The sequence below is a fragment of the Phodopus roborovskii genome, unplaced genomic scaffold, assembly GCF_943737965.1.
Source record: "Phodopus roborovskii unplaced genomic scaffold, PHOROB, whole genome shotgun sequence".
Taxonomy (NCBI): Eukaryota; Metazoa; Chordata; class Mammalia; order Rodentia; family Cricetidae; genus Phodopus; species Phodopus roborovskii.
In genome coordinates this window covers 11737567-11757849 of record NW_026126416.1, presented here as the reverse complement: position 1 = coordinate 11757849, position 20283 = coordinate 11737567, and the positions used below count along the sequence as shown (strand labels likewise).

The 20283-nt window shown below is 38.9% G+C and overlaps 1 protein-coding gene across 2 annotated transcripts in view; it reads left to right on the top strand.

Annotated features, from left to right (window-relative positions):
- The first annotated feature begins 5920 nt into the window (after positions 1-5920).
- The window catches only part of Snrpb2 (small nuclear ribonucleoprotein polypeptide B2), a 424915-nt gene continuing 410552 nt past the window's right edge, over positions 5921-20283 (top strand). The window contains exons 1-7 of one of the 2 annotated variants that reach the window (XM_051183270.1): positions 5921-5961; positions 7617-7705; positions 8237-8409; positions 11944-12084; positions 13149-13199; positions 14608-14696; positions 15114-15317. In XM_051183270.1, the coding sequence (XP_051039227.1) occupies positions 7642-7705; positions 8237-8409; positions 11944-12084; positions 13149-13199; positions 14608-14696; positions 15114-15273 (678 nt within the window). In that variant the 5' untranslated portion in view covers positions 5921-5961; positions 7617-7641 and the 3' untranslated portion in view covers positions 15274-15317. Of the gene's footprint in view, positions 5962-7616; positions 7706-8236; positions 8410-11943; positions 12085-13148; positions 13200-14607; positions 14697-15113; positions 15478-20283 lie in introns of those variants that run through there. The other variant, XM_051183269.1, reaches the window with a different exon arrangement.

The following is a 20283-nucleotide window of genomic DNA, read 5'->3' as shown; positions in this document are numbered from 1 at the left end:
AAATATAATATAATAAAATATAATGTATAATGACATCATTGCTGGTGGTTACTCACTTATAATGGTTTGGCTTTAATTGTTTTTTTTTTTTCAGCAATGTTTCTATTACTTATACAGATACTCTGCTTCTTATAGTTGGTATGCATTAAGGTACATGAGGTAATTAACATTCCATTATGATCTTATTCTACCATAAGGTGTTTTAAGCCCATTCAGGTTGTGCTGATTTAATCTATTATTTCCATTAAAGGCATTTTGACTCAATATTTCAATAGGTTCATTAGGCTGTAATACCACCTTAACTGGAGATACATCCATGTAGGTATTCAATAAATAAGGGATTACATTTCACAATAAAAGCTGGGCATTGGTGGTACACGCCTTTAATACCAGCACTGGGGAAGCAGAGGCAGGCACATTTCTGTGAGTTTGAGGCCAGCCTAGTCTACAAAGCTAGTTCCAGGACAGGCTCCAAAGCAATACGGAGAAACCCTGTCTCTAAAAAGAAAAAAAAATCACAATAATAAACACTAAAATTGTACTTTGATTTCTACTTTAAAAATTTATAGTTACCTCTGATCTATATATTTTGCTTGTTATGTACTTCAAATCAGTCATACCTATAAGAATATATGGTTAGCTCTAATGCTGCAAAGATAATATCAAATATAAGAATAACACTAAATAATACCAAATGTAGACTACTGGTGTCTTAGCATGTATCCTGTTGCTATAACAAAATACCTAAAATTGGGTAGTTCATAAAGAATAAATATTTTTTCAGCTCATTCTGGGAGTATGGAGTCCTGAGCACCTGGTCAGCATCTGGTGAAGTTTTCCTTGCCACATCACAATATGGCAGAGGCCAACACAGTGAGGCAGAGCATGCATGCCAGAGAGCATTCCTGTTACAGCAAAGCCCCTCCCAACACAATCCATTAACTCACTGTAGTAGTTTGAATGTGAATGGTCCCCATTATAAGAATAGCTTGTAGAGTACTTTTTTGAGTTTCAAATATACATTGTTAAATATTTATTTTTTTTTAGGATATTAACATTGCAATTCATGGTGAGTTAGGGTAGAGGTGCATTAACAAATACCTCCTAAACCACAATGAATTGTATCTGGTATATGTTACATGATCAGTTTGAACTGGTGATGGAGGATGTTCGCCAATCATTAAAGTTACACAGAGACCTAAGATGAACAGAAGTTATAATTTAATTTGGGATATGTTTCCAAGACAAGAGAAAGAAGGGCAGTTGGCAAACTCTGTATTGGCTCTTTGTGCTTCTGCCTTGTCCCTTACCATCGGTGTTCCAGATATACTGGTCTTTTACTACGTATCCTCATATTCTTATGCTTTTTATCTAAGAATGTGCATGATAATGCCAGTGTTTCAAAATGCAGAGTGTAGTACGTCTTCTGTGAATCTGGTATAAGACAAGAATTGGAATTCTTTTTGCACTTTTTTTTTAATGACCACTATAATCTGAAAATAACATGAACTCTTAAACAAGAAATCACTTGTTGAAGTTGATCAAAAGTCTAGACTTCCTCCTCTTAATATTTATTTTTCATTGTCCATAGGAAGACATTTAAATAAAGGAGACAAGATAACTGGTATCATGTTTGAAATAAATAGTTGTTATTTGTTAATATAAGAAGGTGGCTGCTGTGGTTTGAACAGGGTTTCTCACCTCCAACTTTCACGTAGAAACTTGGTTCACAGTGTAGCAGTATTGAGAAGTGGGGCCTTTGGGAGGAGACTGTGTCATGGCTGCTCTGGGTTAATCCATTAGTGAATGAATTAGGTATCTTAACTACTTATCTATTGCTTTGGTAAGATACCGTGACCAAACAAACTTATGGAAGAAAGAGTTTGTTTGGGACATATGGTTTCACAGGGTTGAAGTCCATAACAATCACAGTAGGGAGCATGGCAGAAGAGAAGCAGGCATATAATGCTGGAGCAGTAGCAGAGAGCTTACATTTTATCTGCAAGTAGGAAGCAGAGAGAGAGAGAAAGAGAGAGAGGGAGAGGAAGAGAGATAAACAGGGAGAAAGAGACAAAAAGAAACAGCACTGAGAACAGCAAGAGTCTTTCAAAACCTCAAAGCCCACCCTCAGTGACACACCTCTTCCAGCAACACCACATCTCCTGATCCTTCCCAGACAATTCCACCAGCTGGAGAACAAGTATTCAAAAATGTGAGCCTATGGGCACTATTCTCATTCACGCCAATTCAGTGGGTTAATGCGCTGTCTTGAGAATGGCTTTGCTATAGCAGGCCCTCTCTTTGGCACACATGCTCTGCTTCACTGTGTTGGCCTCTGCCATATTGGGGTGTTACAAGGAAACCCTCACCAGATGCTGATCAGATGTTCATGCCATTTTCTGGACTCCCTGCCTCCAGAATGATGAGCTGAATAAATTTTTATTCTTTATAAATTATCCAATTTTAGGTATTTTGTTATAGCAACAGGGTATATGCTAAGACACTAGGATTTTTCATTTGATTTTTTATTTGATATTATTGCTGCAGCTTTATATCTAACTATTATGCAATACTAGGATAATCTACTATACATTTTTAAGATGAGAGCTTTGTGCTCTAGTACCTAAAATGTAGTGGAGGACTAGAAGCATCAGCATCACCCAGGAGCTTATTGGCAAAACTTCTCATGCCCTATTCTAATCTCACTAAATCATTTTTTTTCTTGCAAAAACTCTAGGTAAACCACATTTGAGGAGCATTAATTAGATATGGACATAATACATCATGTCTGAAATTAGACAGTTGGGGATCAATAAACATATAAAATGTATTTTTAAAAACTTAGTTATCAACCAGTTATAGGACTTCAGAAGCCCAAATAATTCACAGTGGTAATCATAGGAGAAACACATCTAACTATATACTTAAAAATTTTGTTCTGTATTTGAGACTAGGGCTCACTATAGCCTGGCTGCCATGGCACTTGCTGTGTAAAGAAGACTGCCCTTGGAGTTACAGATTTCCATCTGCCTCTACTTCCAGAATGCTGGGATTAAAGGCAAGTACTACCACTTAAAATTTTTTATCTGTACATCATTGATTTCATACCTAGGTCTTATGAACTTACTCGTTATGGTTTGCCAAGGAATTGTGTGATATTACTTTACCTGACTTCTGTGAAGATACACATTAGTATACTGTGTGTAACCTACATGGCTCACAAAATAGAAAAGCAAAGTGTTCTGATTTTCTCATTGTCTTTCTTTGGGCTGATTTTTCAGATCAGCAAATCAAAAAACTTGTTTCAAAATCTATGGAATGCATATATTATCATAGCCTACCTAAGATCCTACCCATTCCAGGGAGAGGGTATTATTTTAATATACATGAATGACACTGCATATAGCATGGACATAGCATTGCATATAACTAACAGTCACTTCTGGCATTGATTCATTTATTTATTTGTCTGTAAAAATAAGAGTGTGCTTATGAAGAATTTTTAAAAGTAAGACTGAAATGCAACAAAAGGAAATTAATTGCACAAATTTATTTCTTCCCTGAATAGAGAGAATTTCTTTTTAGTAAAATTTAGCTGAACATAATTTCAACCAGCTGAGAAAATGCAAACTTGATTTGGTGCACAACAGTAATACTTAGATTTGCTTAATGCTTGTTGTGAAAATAATTCATTTTACATAAAAATTTTAGTGTAATTACCACCTGTAGGGATAAAGAAGATGCAAACAAGTTACCATACATTTCCTGGATCTATCCAGCATAAAGACAAAATATATCCACTATAGTTTTATGGTGCCTTTTCCTTTAAGCATGTCCCTTTTCCAAAGTCACTGCTGCAAGATACTGAAAAACATTTAATGAGAAACATAAAACATGTGCAGATAAAGTAGGGAAAATATATGTGTATTGAGAGCCACTAAGAGACAGTGCAGTCACCATCTTTATAATTTAAGTCTCTTGACACAGTTTTATTCCCAAGTGGTTGTAGTAATTTTTCTGCTGCACCGAAAATAAGCAAATTTTATCGTTAGTAGACGCATGAAGCTTGTATATAGTGGTTATAACGTTGCCTCTGGGTTTAGTTTGATAAAAAGCCTGTTTCATTGGAAAGTAAATCTTGTTGCCTAACAGAATTATGAGTATAAACTGAGCAGAACTCCAGAGACACATACATTCTTTTCTATTAGTTTAAAAAAATGTGAGTTTTTGACATCTAATTCCTAGTTTGACCAGCAAGAGGTGAGAGGTTATAGAAGGTTTGTTTATAATGCATTCAAGTTCTTTTGTGCCACAGTATATGTGTTCACAGTTTGGATGCTATCACCTCCCTCATACTTTACATATGGAATATGGTGATTGAAAAGTTTTCTCAAAGAATCAGGAAAGCCTCTTTTCCTTTCATTCCCTACCAGACCCAATTTCAAATCTTGGTTTTTCAGTCATTCAGTAAACCATTGAAAACCCATTCAAAAAAGTCCAGAGTAATTGCTCATGGCTATGAAAATATGCTGGCTATTTTACAAATGAACCTGGAAAAAAAATCATGGAAACCATTGCCACTGAGTTGTCATTAAACAATTTCCTCCTTGCAATGTAAATATATAGTAGCTGTGACGTAGTTGCTGATAAGTGTGTGACTCTTTAGATCTCTTTATTTCCTGGGCTAATTTCTTCCCAGGTGGGATTTCTTTGTATGCTTATAAATTTCCTTGTTTAAAATAGCTATGAACTCTTGGCTATTTATGTGACACAGTCAAATGATACTTATTTCAGAAAAAGCATTTGAGCTGCCCTCATTATCACCAAGCAGTTAATTAGCTGCTCAGATGTGTGTTAATGGGCAGGGCGCCTTGTTGTTCCTTAGAAATTTTTATATTTACTTGATGTTCTTTTGTTAAGAATATAGTCAATGGTCTTTTTAGAAAACAGACTGGTTTCTATGTTTATATACTTAAAGAACACTTTCCTATGGTTATTTATCATTATTTCCTATACTCCTAGGATCTTCACTAGATACCACACTTGTTTTATTGTGGCCTAATTTTCCCAAAACTTCAGCCATTCATCCAATGCATATTTATTATCAGTCATTCTTCCAATTACTTCAGTGAACAAAACCGACAAAGTAATTACCCTCAAGACACTATTTCCATGCCACAACTTCAGATGATTTAAAAAAAAAAATACAAACAAAAACCCAGAAGCCTCAAAATGATGAAATCAACCAATTTTGCCCCTACCTCCAATTTTTAGCATAGAAAAATCCAGGCATTTTGTGAGGAAAGGAGACAGTGGAAGGGTAGGAGGATGTTAATGGATTCTGAGTTTAGGCATGTGACCTTTAGGTTGATTGTATATTCCTGACACATGGTGAAAGAACCAGCAAAAACACTAATTCTCTTTACCCTGGGGTCGAAGACAGGGCTGCATCTAACATGTAATCTGCAGAGTGCTGGAGAGTTTTTCCATGCTCCCAGGAACCAGAAACCCGAGATTGAATTCAGGGAGTGACAAAGGCCAGTCTAAAGGTGGTAGTAAGCAAAGTTGGCTAGAACCCATTGGAAGGTTTGCCCACTTGTCCAGGAGACAGGCTGAAGGACTGCTCCTATAGACCTGCGTCACATCATCAAGTTGGGGAGCTTCAAAATCGCGGTAAGGGAAGACCATTCCCTTCCCTTTGCTTTTCTCCTTCACAGCTTGGCCCCTGGATCCTAATTTGATACCTCCCCCCCTTCCCACAGCAACCACCCCTTTTCCAGCATTCAGCGATGCGCATGCGCAGAAACATGCTGACGCAGGCGGCAGAGGCCAGGAGGCATCGATTGACTCGGTGCTCCGCCAATCGACTTATCTGCGTTCGATTGAGGAGTGTGGCCTCGCTCTTCCGGCGCCAGGACGCTCTTCCGGTTTGGGCTTCAAGCGGGACGGAGCAGGCTTCAGGTGGGTCAGTCTGAGTCTTCCTAGCTGTGGGTGCTTTCGGGTTTGGCCGGACGCTCTTATCGCCACCGAGCCGGCCGGGGCGAAGGTGTCGCCCGCTGCGGGGTCCCCGGCTCGGCCGAGGGTGCGCTTTAGGGGAGGAAGGGAGGGGCGGCGACCCACGGGCTGGCGGGCTGAGGCCCGGCCTCGCGTCCTGTTCGCAGCGGGTGATTGTGGTTTTAACTAAGCCGTGAGCCCGGCGTGTTGGGCAGATTGACCGGTGTGTGAAGAGACTGAAGCTGCTGCGTAGGAACTAGCCCTAGTTGTTTGTTTGGGGGCATTTACTGCTCGCTGAACCCTCTGAGCCCCCAGCAGCCTTTTGGAAGAAGGGGGCGGGGGCTTGTCAGGTGGCCTTGCGACCCCAGTCCTTCTCCAGGTTCCCATTTAGGGAAGCACGCCTTTGATAAACGTCACCTAGTAACTGTGACCTGAGTCCCTTGTAAGTCATCTGTCCCCAGATGTTCAGCACAGCATGTTGTGTGGCATTAAGACGCTTTAGCCTGTCGTAGGGTGTCTGCTGATACAGACCGTTAGATGGCTGTCTCCTTTAGTCTTCTGGGCTCCATTTTGTAGGTGCTGTTACTATCCCTGATTTGTAGCTGAACTTGCCCCTCAGCGAAGCAGATTGTAAAAGCATAGACAGAATTTAAATCTGGATCTCAGTGGTGCCAGAATCTGAGTTCTTAATTATCATTTTATATCGTTTGCTGAGAGTATCCTTTCTTTCAAATCTGTCAGAGGGTCAGCCTTGGAGGTGACTTATATAAATTAAGAAATACATTTGAGAGCTGTCGAGATGGCTCAGTAGGTAAAGGTGCTTTTTGTCCGCCTTGAGCACTTTGAGTTGGGCCCCTGAGACCCATGTCGTGGAAGGAGAGAACCTGGCCTTGAAGGGTTGTTCTCTGATCCCAGCATTCATGGTGACACACTCTCTCTGATCCCAGCGTTCATGGTGACTCTCTCTCTCTCTCTCTCTCTCTCTCTCTCTCTCTCTCTCTGATCCCAGCCTTCATGGTGGCTCTCTCCCCCCCTCTCTCAGCCTTCATGGTGGCTCTCTCTCCCTCTCTCTCTCTCTCTCTCTCTCTCTCTCTCTCTCACACACACACACACACACACACACACGCAAAACGTTTAAAAATTTGTGAATGCACTTTGAACTGCGTTGCAAATTTTATTTTTCTATTACAATGATTTCTTTTTCATGTTTTTTAGTTTCTTACTGTAAATGTTTAAATCACTGGAAACATTTTCTGGTGATATGATCAAAATACACTGTGTGACATTAGTAAATATACTTTAAAAATGTTTATTTTTAAAAAGTATGTAGATCATTAATGGGGGGAGGTAAGAAATAGTAGTACCTTGAATAAAAAGTTTCTAAATCTTCTTATGTGTGTATTAGTGTTCCATTAAGTTTTGATCTTGAGAACTATTTTCCATTTGTCTAAAAAGCTCCAGTAGGGACTAGGGAAGAATTATTATCTACTGCTAACTGACACTTTCTGACTTTGGGGGTAGAAAAACAGTTTAACAGCTAATGATTCTTATCTTTGGTTATGCCATTATACCTGTATGATTTAGCCCCCCCTTGCTAATAACAGATTACTTATTTCTTTTAGGCTATTTGAAGGGTTTTACCCAAACATGGATATCAGACCAAATCACACAATTTATATCAACAATATGAATGACAGAATTAAAAAAGAAGGTATGTTCTTTTAAAAATACTGTTCACAGCTGGGCATTGTTGGTATATGCCTTTAATCCCAGCACTCGAGAGGCAGAGGCAGGCCAATGCCAGCCTGGTCTACAGAGTGAGTTCCAGGACAGGCTCCAGAGCAATACAGAGAAACCCTACCTTGTAAAACAACAACAGCAACAACAACAAAACAAAACCACTTGTTCACAACTAAAATGTGTTTACTCACCTGTCCTGAGACTGTGTCTTAATGTCTGATTTGGTTATCTTTCATAGTGTTGTGCAGTGGTTTATCTCATTTTTACACAACTCTAAGATTTTTAAATATAAGAATATGCAGGGTTTAAAGTACTTTGAATTGTTTTAACTCATAAGTAGTTTCAAGTAACTATTTAAATTAGGTGGCTAATGAGAATAGTGTGATATGTTTCTTTTTCAATTTACTATAAATGAATGATAGAGGTAGCCATTGTATTGTTATTTTATGAAGAACTTAGTTATTGTTTCACTCACAAATTGTTTTCCTTCTTATTTGCACAGAATTAAAGAGATCCCTGTATGCCCTGTTTTCTCAGTTTGGACATGTGGTGGACATTGTGGCTTTAAAGACCATGAAGATGAGGGGGCAGGCTTTTGTCATATTTAAGGAACTGGGCTCATCCACAAATGCTTTGAGACAGCTACAAGGATTTCCATTTTATGGTAAACCAATGGTAAGCTAATCCTATTATTTCTGATTTAATCACTATTATTGAGTGGTACAGTAGGTTCTAAGTATGGACTTAATGCTAGGCTATTGTTTTCTGTTTTGTTTGTTTAGAGAAATTTGGTCTTGTCTTATATAAGTGTTTTGTTTGTTTTAAGACAGCCTCTGGTAACCTAGACTAGCCTTAAACTTGTTATATAGCCAATGCTTAATTCTCCTGACTCTATTCCCAAGTGCTGGGATGATAGATATGCACTACCACAGAAGGCTTATGTAGGTATTATAAAAATACACTACTAGAGCTGAATTAATTATAAACTTACTCTAGTTAAAATGAGCAAAATATATTATGGTGTGCGTCACTGAAAACTAGGAGGGCAACACAGACAAGGTTAGACATTAAAACATTAGACATTAAGGTAGCATGGTTTCTTAGCACTAGGGAGTGGAAGCAGGAGGGTCAAAATTTCAAGGATATCCCAGGCTACATGGGACTCTCTCTCAAAGAACAAGTGGGATGGGGAGGTCCAGAGAGCATGTATAGAACTCAATTAGGAGGCTGCTAGGTGTAAGACTGGGTGATGGTGGATTAGAAAAGTCTTAAGTATGAGTGCATACACTGTACCCTGAGTATAGACTCATACTGCCTTTCTTCTGAAATTGGAAATTCATGGAAAGTGATCTTGAAGAGCTAAGGCCTGTGGCTTAGAGGATCTGACACTCCTCATTTGTGTTCCCTACTAGCAGATGCTGCATCTCTATTCTCTTCCACCACCACTAAAATATGAGCAAGTTGAATCATTGGTTTAATTCAGAGATCAGCAGAAATTCTAAAGGACTAGATACATGTTTGAAGCTTTGCTGACTACATAAAGTTTTTGATACTTAACTGTTCTCGTTAAGCGTTTTGAACGTTTTGAAATTTTGTTAAAATAATTGTGAACTCTCAAGCTGTACAAAAACGGGTCATGATCTGGATTTGGCCTTAAAACTGCTTAGTCTAGCTTCTCCATTATCATGGAGAAGGAATGAGCATGAGGCCAATCTTGTTCGTTTAAAGTGTATTCTTGTAGCCAGTGGTAATATCAGCACTTGGAAACTAATAACATCTAGGATTATCGTGCTTTTTATGTACTAGGAGGGAACATATATTCCAGTAGGGTCAGGCAGTACGACAGCAGACCTCACTAGCCAGATGCTCCTCTGTCATAGCAGTGCAGGCAGTGCACACCCACGGGAATGGGTGTGACTGTACCCCATCCAGCCCTTCAGTGTTAGCTGTCAGCCTCAGTTGGGAACCTCTGTGTCAAACTGTTTCCTGAGTGTCAGTAAGGTGAAGTTTCCTGAAAACTTAATATGAAGTATTTACATAATTTAGATCTCATTTGCCTGGAGCACAAAACTTATTTAGGCAATTTGGCTGAATTGAAATGGCAGGTTGGCGTGTGCCTTGTTAACTGGATTCAAGAAAGGAGGAAATGTTTGCTGTGTTTGGCACTAGCCTCACCTTGACAACTCATTTTTTAAAAATGAATATAAAATGTCTGTTGGTCTGATTCTATACTGAAGGTATTTTAGAGGTCCATTTTCTGCCTTGAGGAAGGTTCGCAGGAGTTGCCAGTTTTCCAACATCTTGACAGGATAAATAAGGTGCTCTGAGCTGCCTTGCTTGTGTTTAAGTGTTTTTAGGTTAGATCAGCAGTCAGCAGGGTTTGCTTCAATTTCTAACTCAGAACAAAAGGACTTCAGTAAAGTAGACCTCTTGTCCTGAGGGCTTCTTCCATCATGAGTCTTTTAGAATAAAAGTAAATCTTGCTCTTTGCTATCTTTAAGAGATAATTGTATTTTATTTTTATGGGTATTTGGAGCAGTTTCTTTGTAATGCACTTTGGTTTTTTTTTTTTTTTTACTATTCACTAGGGTGTTTAGCAGTCCCTGGCCTCTACTCACTAGAAGCTAAAAGCATCTCTGCTAGCAGTGTCTCTAGATAGTGCCAAGTGTCCCTGAACACTGCATTATTCCTATTAAGAGCTGTTGTTGACTTTCTTAGGTGAATGTGTTACAACGGTCAGCAAACAAGTCAGGTATCTGAGATCTGCTGAGGTCAGGGACAGGGTTGAAGACCTCAGAGAAATGAAATCCTCTGAGTGGTAGAATTTTAACCTTAGCCTGTCTTGTCTGTTAGCCTGTCTTGTGGAAGGTTAGCAAAGCTGTCTGGCACCTGCTGCAGTAGAATGATCCACACTGGCCAGGCAAAGCCTAGGGTTTTGAGGGGAGCCTGCTTTCCTCTTTCCCTGGTGTAATTCTTTCCTAGTGGAAGGAAGGGAAAGAGAATTGCTTTCAGTTTTAAGAAATTCTTGCCTCTGATACACACTACTTTAAAATGGATCAAATTGTTAGGATAGGAAGGAGAACCTTGTAGGATAATTGTGTTTTGATGTCATCAGAGAAATGTTGACTCTTTGAGCTCTGGAAATGTTGAGTGGAAATTGCAACTTGTAGACGTTTATACCCTAGGTAACTGTACAGGTCATTAGCAGAAATATTTAGCCATTTCATCAGTGATGAATTTAGCCATATAGCAAATTTAGTCTAAGACCCCACTCCTCAAAGCTGGTCATCATTCCATTTGTGCTTGCAAAAAGCATAGAACCTGTAGCCTTACCTTGACCTTCATGTCAGGCTCTCCGGGCTGTTGGATTGTGCAGTGTAGTCATGGTAGTTGGCAAAACACTAGTATAGGCCATTTTTTTTTTTTTTTTTTTTTTTTTTTTTTTTAAGTGTTTGCTAGTCTTAGGTGCCTTCCATCTTGCTGGCTCTCTCTGGTATAGGAAGATTAAGTCTGGTCATACCTGTTGATATCTATCCTTCTGTTTCCTCTCAGACTACCTTAACATTTAAGTTAGTGAATTCATTTTTTGAAAATGATAGATTCAAAGGAAAGTCATTTGCATACTTCAGTATTTTAGTCACTGCAAGTAAATACCATGATATATCCCACAGTTGATTGACACATACTGATCCCTTTTTGAGTCATTATAAGTTTTCATTGTTATCAAGTCAGAAGAAGCAGTAATGTAGCTTCTTCAGCCTTGGTCTTACCATAAGCAGCCTGGTCCAGAGGCTTTCTGTTTGTTTTTGTGATTGGGAATTGGACTTGCTACTTTCATACATGATAGATAAGTACTCTCCTACTCAGAGTATCTTTACCTTTTCTTTTGAAATAGAGGCTAAGTTTTTTCAGGCAGCCCTTGTAGCTCAGGCAGGCCTCTTGATTCAGTCTACTGAGTAGCTAAGGTTACAGATCTGAGCCACCCAGCCCAACTTCATTTGTCCTTTAATAAAGACAAGTGAGTATAGTTGCCTTAGTTGTGAATCATGGGCCACTACTTATTTCCACTAATTTCTTTCAATGATTTCTTTAAAGATGTGTTTAAAATTAGTTTTCACTGTAGTTATGTACTAGGGTTTAAAAGGTTAACAACTATTATAAACAGCCTTCCACAAAGTAATGTAATTTGTTTTCCTGTAACTAAAACAGCGAATTCAGTATGCAAAAACAGACTCTGATATAATATCTAAAATGCGTGGCACTTTCGCTGACAAGGAAAAGAAAAAAGAAAAGAAGAAAGCTAAAACCATGGAACAGGCTGCAGCAGCTGCAAACAAAAAGCCTGGTCAGGTGAGACAGCAAAGTCCGTGTCTTTTTTGTTTGTGTGTGTGTACGTGTGCGTGTGCGCATGTGTGTTTGTGTGTATGAACACTGGATTGGGTTTCACTGTATAGTCCTGGCTCTCCTGGAACTGGCTCTGTAGCCTTGACTGACCTCCAACTCAAAGAGATCCCCCTGTCTCTGCCTTCTCAATGCTGGGATTAAAGGCATGCACCACCATCGCCCAGCTAAAGGTGAAGTTTTAAGAAGCTGGGATAACAAAACTCTAAAATTCTAGGTTTATATTCAAACAACAATGTAGAATACCATCCTTTACACATAGAGATTTGAATATAAACAGTATTAATCTGATTTACTACTATTTTATGACATTTATCTAAGACACACTTATTGGCATTTTTCTTAAATTCTTCCTATAAATCATATGTAATCTCTTCATCATGAGTATCTTAACTCAGAGCCTCTTTGAACAATTCAGGAGGCAAAAATGGAAATCTAATAAAAGTGAAATTATCCAAAAAAGTAATTATTTCTTGAGTTAAGAATTACTTAAATCATTTTGACTCTGTATAATGCTTATGGATTTTTTTTTAAAGTATATATCATCTCAGCTCTTATACCCTAGAAGAGTCTGTTCACCCTTGTGACCCTCCTGCCCCAGCCTCACAACACACTTGGTCTCTCCATCATTTATAGTTTAATGTTAAAGCCAGGTGTGGTGGTACACCCCTTTAGTCGCAGCACTGGGGAGGCAGAGGCAGGTAGCATAGTCTGGTCTCCATAGTGAATTCCAGGACATCTGAGCTACATAGTAAGATCCTGTCTCAAAAAATAAATAAATAAAAATCCAAATGTTAAGGTTTATGATGTGATCTACAGAGTTGAGAGACATACATTTTAATTTATAAGCTAAGTAAATAGTTTAAGGCATAGGATTTTAAAGTAAGATGGAATAAGGGATCTTTTTACAATGAATTTAATGTTGCTTTTGTTATGTTTATGTTATAAATTGCAGTTGCTTTTTAGCATGACTGAAATTTAACCATTTCTTAATGCCAATTTCTTTTTTGTAGGGCACACCAAATTCACCTAATACTCAAGGAAACGCAGCACCGAATCCTCAGGTAATATTTTTCTCCATAGGGTGTTTACCTTAAGATCATAAAAATTATGACAGTATAAAATAGTGTTCATGTCTGCATAAGCAAGTAAATCTATTCACAAGACATAATTGCCTGTCGTTTTAAGAAACTTAACTCATCTGAAGACAACAAAACCTGGCCTGATTCCTGTTTCCCATGAATTGGGGACAAGATCAAAAAGGCAGGGGCCGTGAGGGCTGAAAAGTGGCTTTTGGTTTGGGTAGGCACATGTCAGGACTTCACTGACTTGTGGTCAGAGGGACTGTTTTCCATCCCAGGTGGCTGACACACTGTCCTGTCTCAGCCTTGCTTCCCCCTTCCCCAGCACAAATATTCAGTCTTACTTTTTTAAGTTTCCTACTTTGAGTGAAGTCTAAATTATAGTCTATCATGATCCACATCTTCTCTGTACCACAAGAAAGCAGTATTACAGTTGTGTGCTTTTGATTTTTTTCTTCTCCTTTTGTGTTAGTGACTGACTCCAGGGCCTAGCATATGCGAGGCAAATGCTGTACTACTGAGCTGCCCAATACCCCTTAGCCCCACTGAGACAGTCTTGATTCTGCTCTCAAAGCCCTCAATTCTGTCTCAGCCTCCGGAGTGCTGGAATTGCAGATAGTTGTCACCATACCTGACCGTTACATTCTCTTATGATCTTTCTTTCTACTCTTTGAACTCTCTCAGAACTTGTAGTCAATTCACAAATACCAGCACTTAATTCTCTATCTTGAGCTGTTCACTAATTATTTTTTACACTTGATCTTTTCTGTCCATGAAATTAGCAAATAGACAGAGTTTCTTCTTATATGTAAGTCCTTTATAAATTCCCTGTAGACTCATGATGGGGTACCACACGTGTGACTTAATGTCTAAAATTCTGCTCGGTTCTGTTCCTTTTATATAAGTAGTCATACATAGTACATGCCATTTACTGTGCACATGCATGCACAGGAACACACAGTAAATGTCAGCAGGGTGTGGTTGTCAATAGTAATGTTTTAGTTCTTAATTTTCTTATATTCTGTTAGTAAAGAGTGATTGCAGGAATCACATGTTGGAGTGAGCTGAATAGAGTGATTAGCTGTCTATGTTGTTATGTATTCCAGGTGACAGAATTCCCCAGTTAGCACTGGTGCTTCATCTGTAAACACTGTTTTCACAGAATCATAGCCTTCCAGATTTGGGGTATTCTAACTGGAATGTTGGCTTCCCTGTTGTTAGGTTTTTATCTGTATCTTTGGTGCCATTGTTTTCAGCTGTTGTTTTAGTGTATTAAGGTTTCACAGGCCCATATAAGCTGCAATGTAGTTCTCTGAAGAAGTTTTCATTTTTCTCACAACCAAATAAGTCACAGCACAGATAAGCTAACTTTGCCTTTTGTTTCTAATAGGTCCCTGATTATCCTCCAAACTATATCCTATTCCTTAATAATTTGCCAGAAGAGACGAATGAGATGATGTTATCCATGCTGTTCAATCAGTAAGTCCTTTACTAAACTTATCTGTTTGTTGGAGCTTCTAACAGGACAAATTGTGTTTCTGTGTACTGAGTTCATTTGTTACTCCATAGCAGTAGTTCTCTGTAGAGTCAATTGATTTAGTCTGGGACTAATCATGGATTGAAGGCAGTCTCTAAGCTTAGTAAATAAAAGGATAGATTTCCTCTGTTGGGATTATTCTAATAAATGGGTAAAACAGGAAACAAACTTTTGACATACTGACAGATGTGGAATTAGTGTGGACTCTTGCAGACCCTTGATAGTAAAATTTTATGTCAGGTGTCTCCATCCTTCTTGGGATTCTTGATTGAATGTCATTAGTTTTCCTAGACCAATAACGAATAGTTCAATAAGTTTGTTCATACATTTGCCTGTGTTATTGCTTTTGTTTTTTCTAGGTTCCCTGGTTTCAAGGAAGTTCGCTTGGTACCTGGGAGGCATGACATTGCATTTGTAGAATTTGAAAATGATGGACAGGCTGGAGCTGCCAGAGATGCTTTACAAGGGTTTAAGATCACACCATCCCATGCTATGAAGATTACCTATGCCAAGAAATAACATTTGGATTAGCCAGTTTGAAAGGACTTGGTTTTATTTATAGTGTTTGTTTTGATAACATTTGGTCAAATCATTTTAATGGTTGGAAGTGGAAGTAAAGTTTGGGGGAAAGAGGCACCTAATTTTTTGTTTAGTTTTGGTGAACTGTGAAATCCAAAGCCTTAATTTTGTACAATAAACTTTTATTTCTATTCTGTGTACTCAGCATTGTTTACTGGCCTGTTGTTCAGCCATCAAATGCTTACTTCAGTATAGGGCACATCTGACAGTGTATAAAACTCCATAGTGGAAGCTTGTGTTGTTTGGGAGCAATAAATGATATGCAAGTTGAAGGAAGCAGATTGCACCAACTCATGGACAGCATGTTGGTAAAATGATCAACTTGCTGTTAGAAAACATGGATGGCATTTACCTCCTTCAGCCCACTGAGCATAGTGTTTTGTTGGAGTAGGGATTTATGCAGTATTAAATAAGCCATTTGATAACAGCTGCTTAGTATTCTCTGGGAAAATGAGAAATAGGACTGCTTGCTGCCTTCAGTGGAATATCTTACTCTGTTGCTTTTTAAACAAGACTAAAATCTAGTCTGAGCACTGAATGACTTGCAAGGGTCCCAGGCTTGGTAGTGCCTGCTATAATTCCAGCACTATGGAGGCAGAGGCAGGAGGATCACTGCAAGTTCAAGACTAGCTTTAGATGTTCAGTAAGACTCTGCCTCAAAATAAATAGATAGAATAGCAAGCCTCCAAAAGGAATCTAAAGTTCCCTAGAACAGCTAATCTTTCTTCTTTGTGATGCTGAAGGTGTGCACAGGGTAGCTGTTAGGCATGTAGTTTACCACTGAGCATCATGTCCCCTGCCTGTTCCAAAAGCTGCTTATCTGGTTTTGCTTTATACTTATGACTTGATTTCCTCCTACTAATGAAGCCATACTTCGAAGTTAACTTTATTTTTCAAATATAGCACATAATGAAAGATAGTATTTTTTTTTATATTCTTGTTTTAGCATTCCCTTAAAGCTCCCTTATCACTTAGAATTTTCTTGTGTGCCTATAGAAATTAGTTAGATACCTTTTATTTAGAATTAGTTAGATACCTTTTATTGCTCGTAAATGTATTAAGGTATCCACAAAATGAATTATTTGTAAAACTACTATAGCAAAGGCTTACTATTTTTTCAAATGTAAAATTTATCCAAGCAGCAAAACTAATAACAGATAAGTGATTGTGTAGGGCTGAAGTGTCTGGTATCAGGATGTAACTCAGTTATGATTATGACATGATTGTATACAGTTGCTCAAACTCACAATTTATCAGTAAAATGGGCACTTTTACTGTAAGCATGATCTGTTACATGCTGCAATCTGTATCATCAATGGATAGACATTTGGATTTAGGAATAAAATGGCTGTGAACATACAGGTAGGACCCACACATGTGTCTATATTAGATTTTGAACAAAAGGATGACATCTAATTTTTAAAATTTCCATTTTATATAAAAAATTGCTGTAATAATACATAGACCTCCTGTGAGGGCTTCCGACAACCTAGTAACTGACTGTTATGGATCAGTGGAGAGTATGCTCCTCTGTTACCTACTACCTTAAATTTTAAAGGCTCTTTTATTTTCCCTCTTTAATATCATGAGTCTGTGGATCATGCATATTATATTTGAGTAAGATTTGACTGAAATAACTGATCCTAAGCAGAAAAACTACCTTAATATAAGCAATTAAAAAATAAGGAAAATTTCTAAGTATACTCTATTACAGCTTAGATAGAAAAAATATAGTTCTTACAGCTTAGGACAGAAAAGATGATGATGAGAGAATACACTGCAGGGTGGCCAGGAGACTCACGAGCAGTCTGTCTGGACCTGGAGAATTCTTTACAGTATTTTCCCTTTGCTGAAGAGGTAGATAGCTAGAAGTAACCTGTGATGGTAGATATCACAGGACCACTCACCAGTATTGGGTCCTAGCTACCAGGCCTTTTCTGGAAGCACCTAAACTTAAAAGTATTGCTATCTGTCCCCCAATAGACTTGTTCCCCCATTGAGTGATCTTCCCAACCAGAAACAAGAAAAGCTGGGGGTAGGGGGGAGGCTTAGTTTTGAAGGACCACCAAGAACATTTTTCAAATTTCCTTACTGTCCTTTTTAATGGTAGTACCAGTTGTACTTTAATTTCAGTTCTCACTGAATTTGGAGTTAATGGTCAGTATATGAGTAGTAAAGCAGACTTCACCAATGGGGTTATATCATCTGAGTTAGGATACAATCTACAGATTTATCAGAGGTCAGTGCTGTACCTTAAGGCCATGGATTCTGTACATGGGAGATCCAACTGGAGCATGGTGTTAAATTTTAAACTCCCATTCTCTAGTCAGAATGCACATCAGCTTGACAGGGTTATGGCCAAGTCTGAGTGGTTGAGTCCCCATCTGAGAGAAACATGGAAAGTGTGAGGAGATGAAAGGTGTCAAGGTGTTCTTTAGCTTCGCTGAGTCATAGGACCTTGGATGGGGCACCCTTCCACCAAGATGGTTGAATTTATTGAACCTGTATTTCACCCTACACCCTATGATGAGGGAACTGTGCCTGGGATGTAATCCCTGAGGCTGGACATTTTATCGGCTATTGATTTATTGTAATGGTGACTGAATCTGGGACTTTGTGCATAGTAGGCAAGAGCCCAGCCCTGTCTATGTCTATTTTTTGAGACAGGGTCTCCCAAAGGGTGAGCAAATAAGCAGTGAGCAGCAGCCTATACACTAGTACATCAAACTGCTGGTCTAGGCTGGGGATTCTTCATGAAAGAGTAGATAGAGCTGGGTCCTAAAGAACACATCAGGAATAATAAGAAAAAAGAAGGGAGGGAGGGAGGGAGGGAAAAGGAAAACGAAAAAAAGAAAAAGAAAAGGAAAGAAGTATCAGATAACGTAACACTGAAGAGTGAAACGTTCATGGAGAACAGAGGTCTGTAAGCTGTTTGGCCTAAACATCAGGGCCACTGTGCATCAAAAGGATGCTATTGGGAGAGTATTCCTTCACTTTCTTCTTGAGGTAAAGAATTCACTGGTGAGAAACAGTTTAACATATGTTTATTTGTTTAGCAAAGCAAAACAGAAGAAATCAGGCAAGGTTGTAGTCTGAGAACAGTCCCTGATGCCTTAGCATCAGACCTAGGGGGAATCTAACCCAAGGGGCAGCCACTAAGTCACAGCTGCAGCCCCCTTGCTCCCCTCACACCTAACTCCAAGCCTACCCAGTTTCAGCTCCACGTGCAGCAGCCTGTCCTTAGACTTGAAAGGAGTCACAGACTGCTTTTGAGAATAACAGGCTGAACATGTACCGATGAGAGGACGAGAACATAGCTGAAAATCCAGAAAAAGGAGGCAAAGGGCTCTGGTGAGAAACTCCAGTGGCTACAGTGTTTTGAACACATTAGGCACAGTTGCTTGGGTCTAAGTTGTCACAAATCTAATTAAATTCCTATTTGTCTACTGTGAATACTAGAATAACCCGTGCCTTCCTGGGGTCATAGCGCCTAGAAAGGCTTGGCATCACCTTTGTTTGTTTACCTTCACAAGTGCAATCCAAATGCTACATTAGCCTTAGCTATTTATTATTCATGATAGCCTGGGGCAGTTACTTCCACTCTGCTGTGGGGGCTGTGCATGGTGGGCGTGGCAGTCTTGAGCTTATTAAAGTAGCTGTTTCTTGAAGTAACTCTAAAATGACAATTTTCTTTTAGGTCTCTGTTGAAGCAGTTTAGGACTGAACAGTATGAAGACAGCTGTCCAGTCAGAACCAGAGTTAGTAAATGTTTGCATTTTCCCACAGATGCTCTTTGACTCTTGGATTAAAGGAAGAAAATAAAACAAAACCCACTTTCTAGGAAGTAGGAAAGATGATTGAAAAGCCATTTTTTAATTTGACATTTGTAAGAGACAGTAGTAGTGGATCATAGTCCCTTTGGGTGACCTATGCATAGGGTGGGCAGCAAAGGGCACTTTGGCCTTTGTGAGCTTTATTTTTATCCTCTTTAATAAAGACACTGAATAAAGAGTTTCCAAATAAGGCAAACTGTGTACAGTATCCTCCCCCAAAAATACCCACTTGTCCTAAAAACATTTATACAAACACAAACAAAACAGTAAAACTATTGCACACATGTACTCCTATCTATGTATAAAGCTACCCCAAATAAGAAAAATTATTTTGCATTACCAACTTATCCCTTGGAAAAGTATTCTACACAACATTACTTAATAATTTAAATTCTTGTCCCTCATATTGGATCTCTGAAGCCACATGGTCAGTCAAGTTGGAGAGGACAGACAGACAGTGAGCTCTAGACAAGAAACAGTAGATGGGGGATGGGATTTCACCACATCAGACAGATGCCCATTCCAAGCTTCCTATAAAAAGCGTTACAAAACAAAACAAAAAGCTGGGTGGCGGTGGTGCATGCCTTTAATTCCAGCATTTGGGAGGCAGAGACAGGTGGATCTATGTGAGTTTGCGGCCAGCCTGGTCTATAAAGGGAGTACCAGGGCAGGCTCCAAAGCTAAACAGAGAAACTCTGTCTCAAACAAAGCAGCTACATACTGTAAATGATAAACTGTGTGAATTAAGGTTTTTTTTTTTTTTTTTTTCATTCAGTGTTAGATCCCATATTCCAAAGCAGTACTTGGCATACAGTAGATGATTAGCAAATCTTTACTAAACAAAGCAATCTATTGATGACTTCTAAAATGTTCCTGAAATGTGCACAGGGTATCTTAGCAGTTGGGAGCCAAGGAATACCACAAAGTCACACCGCACAACAAACCTCACACAACAGATTCATTGAGGAGAAACACTAAATGGTAGCTAGCTGTCTCTGAGTGGGAGCAGAGACAGCAGTAGGCTTGGGGGAGAGGGTGGGATTTATGGGATTTTGAGGCAGTGAGCTGCTTCATGCATGACCTGAAGTATTGCTTGGCCGTTAACCATGAGAGGTAC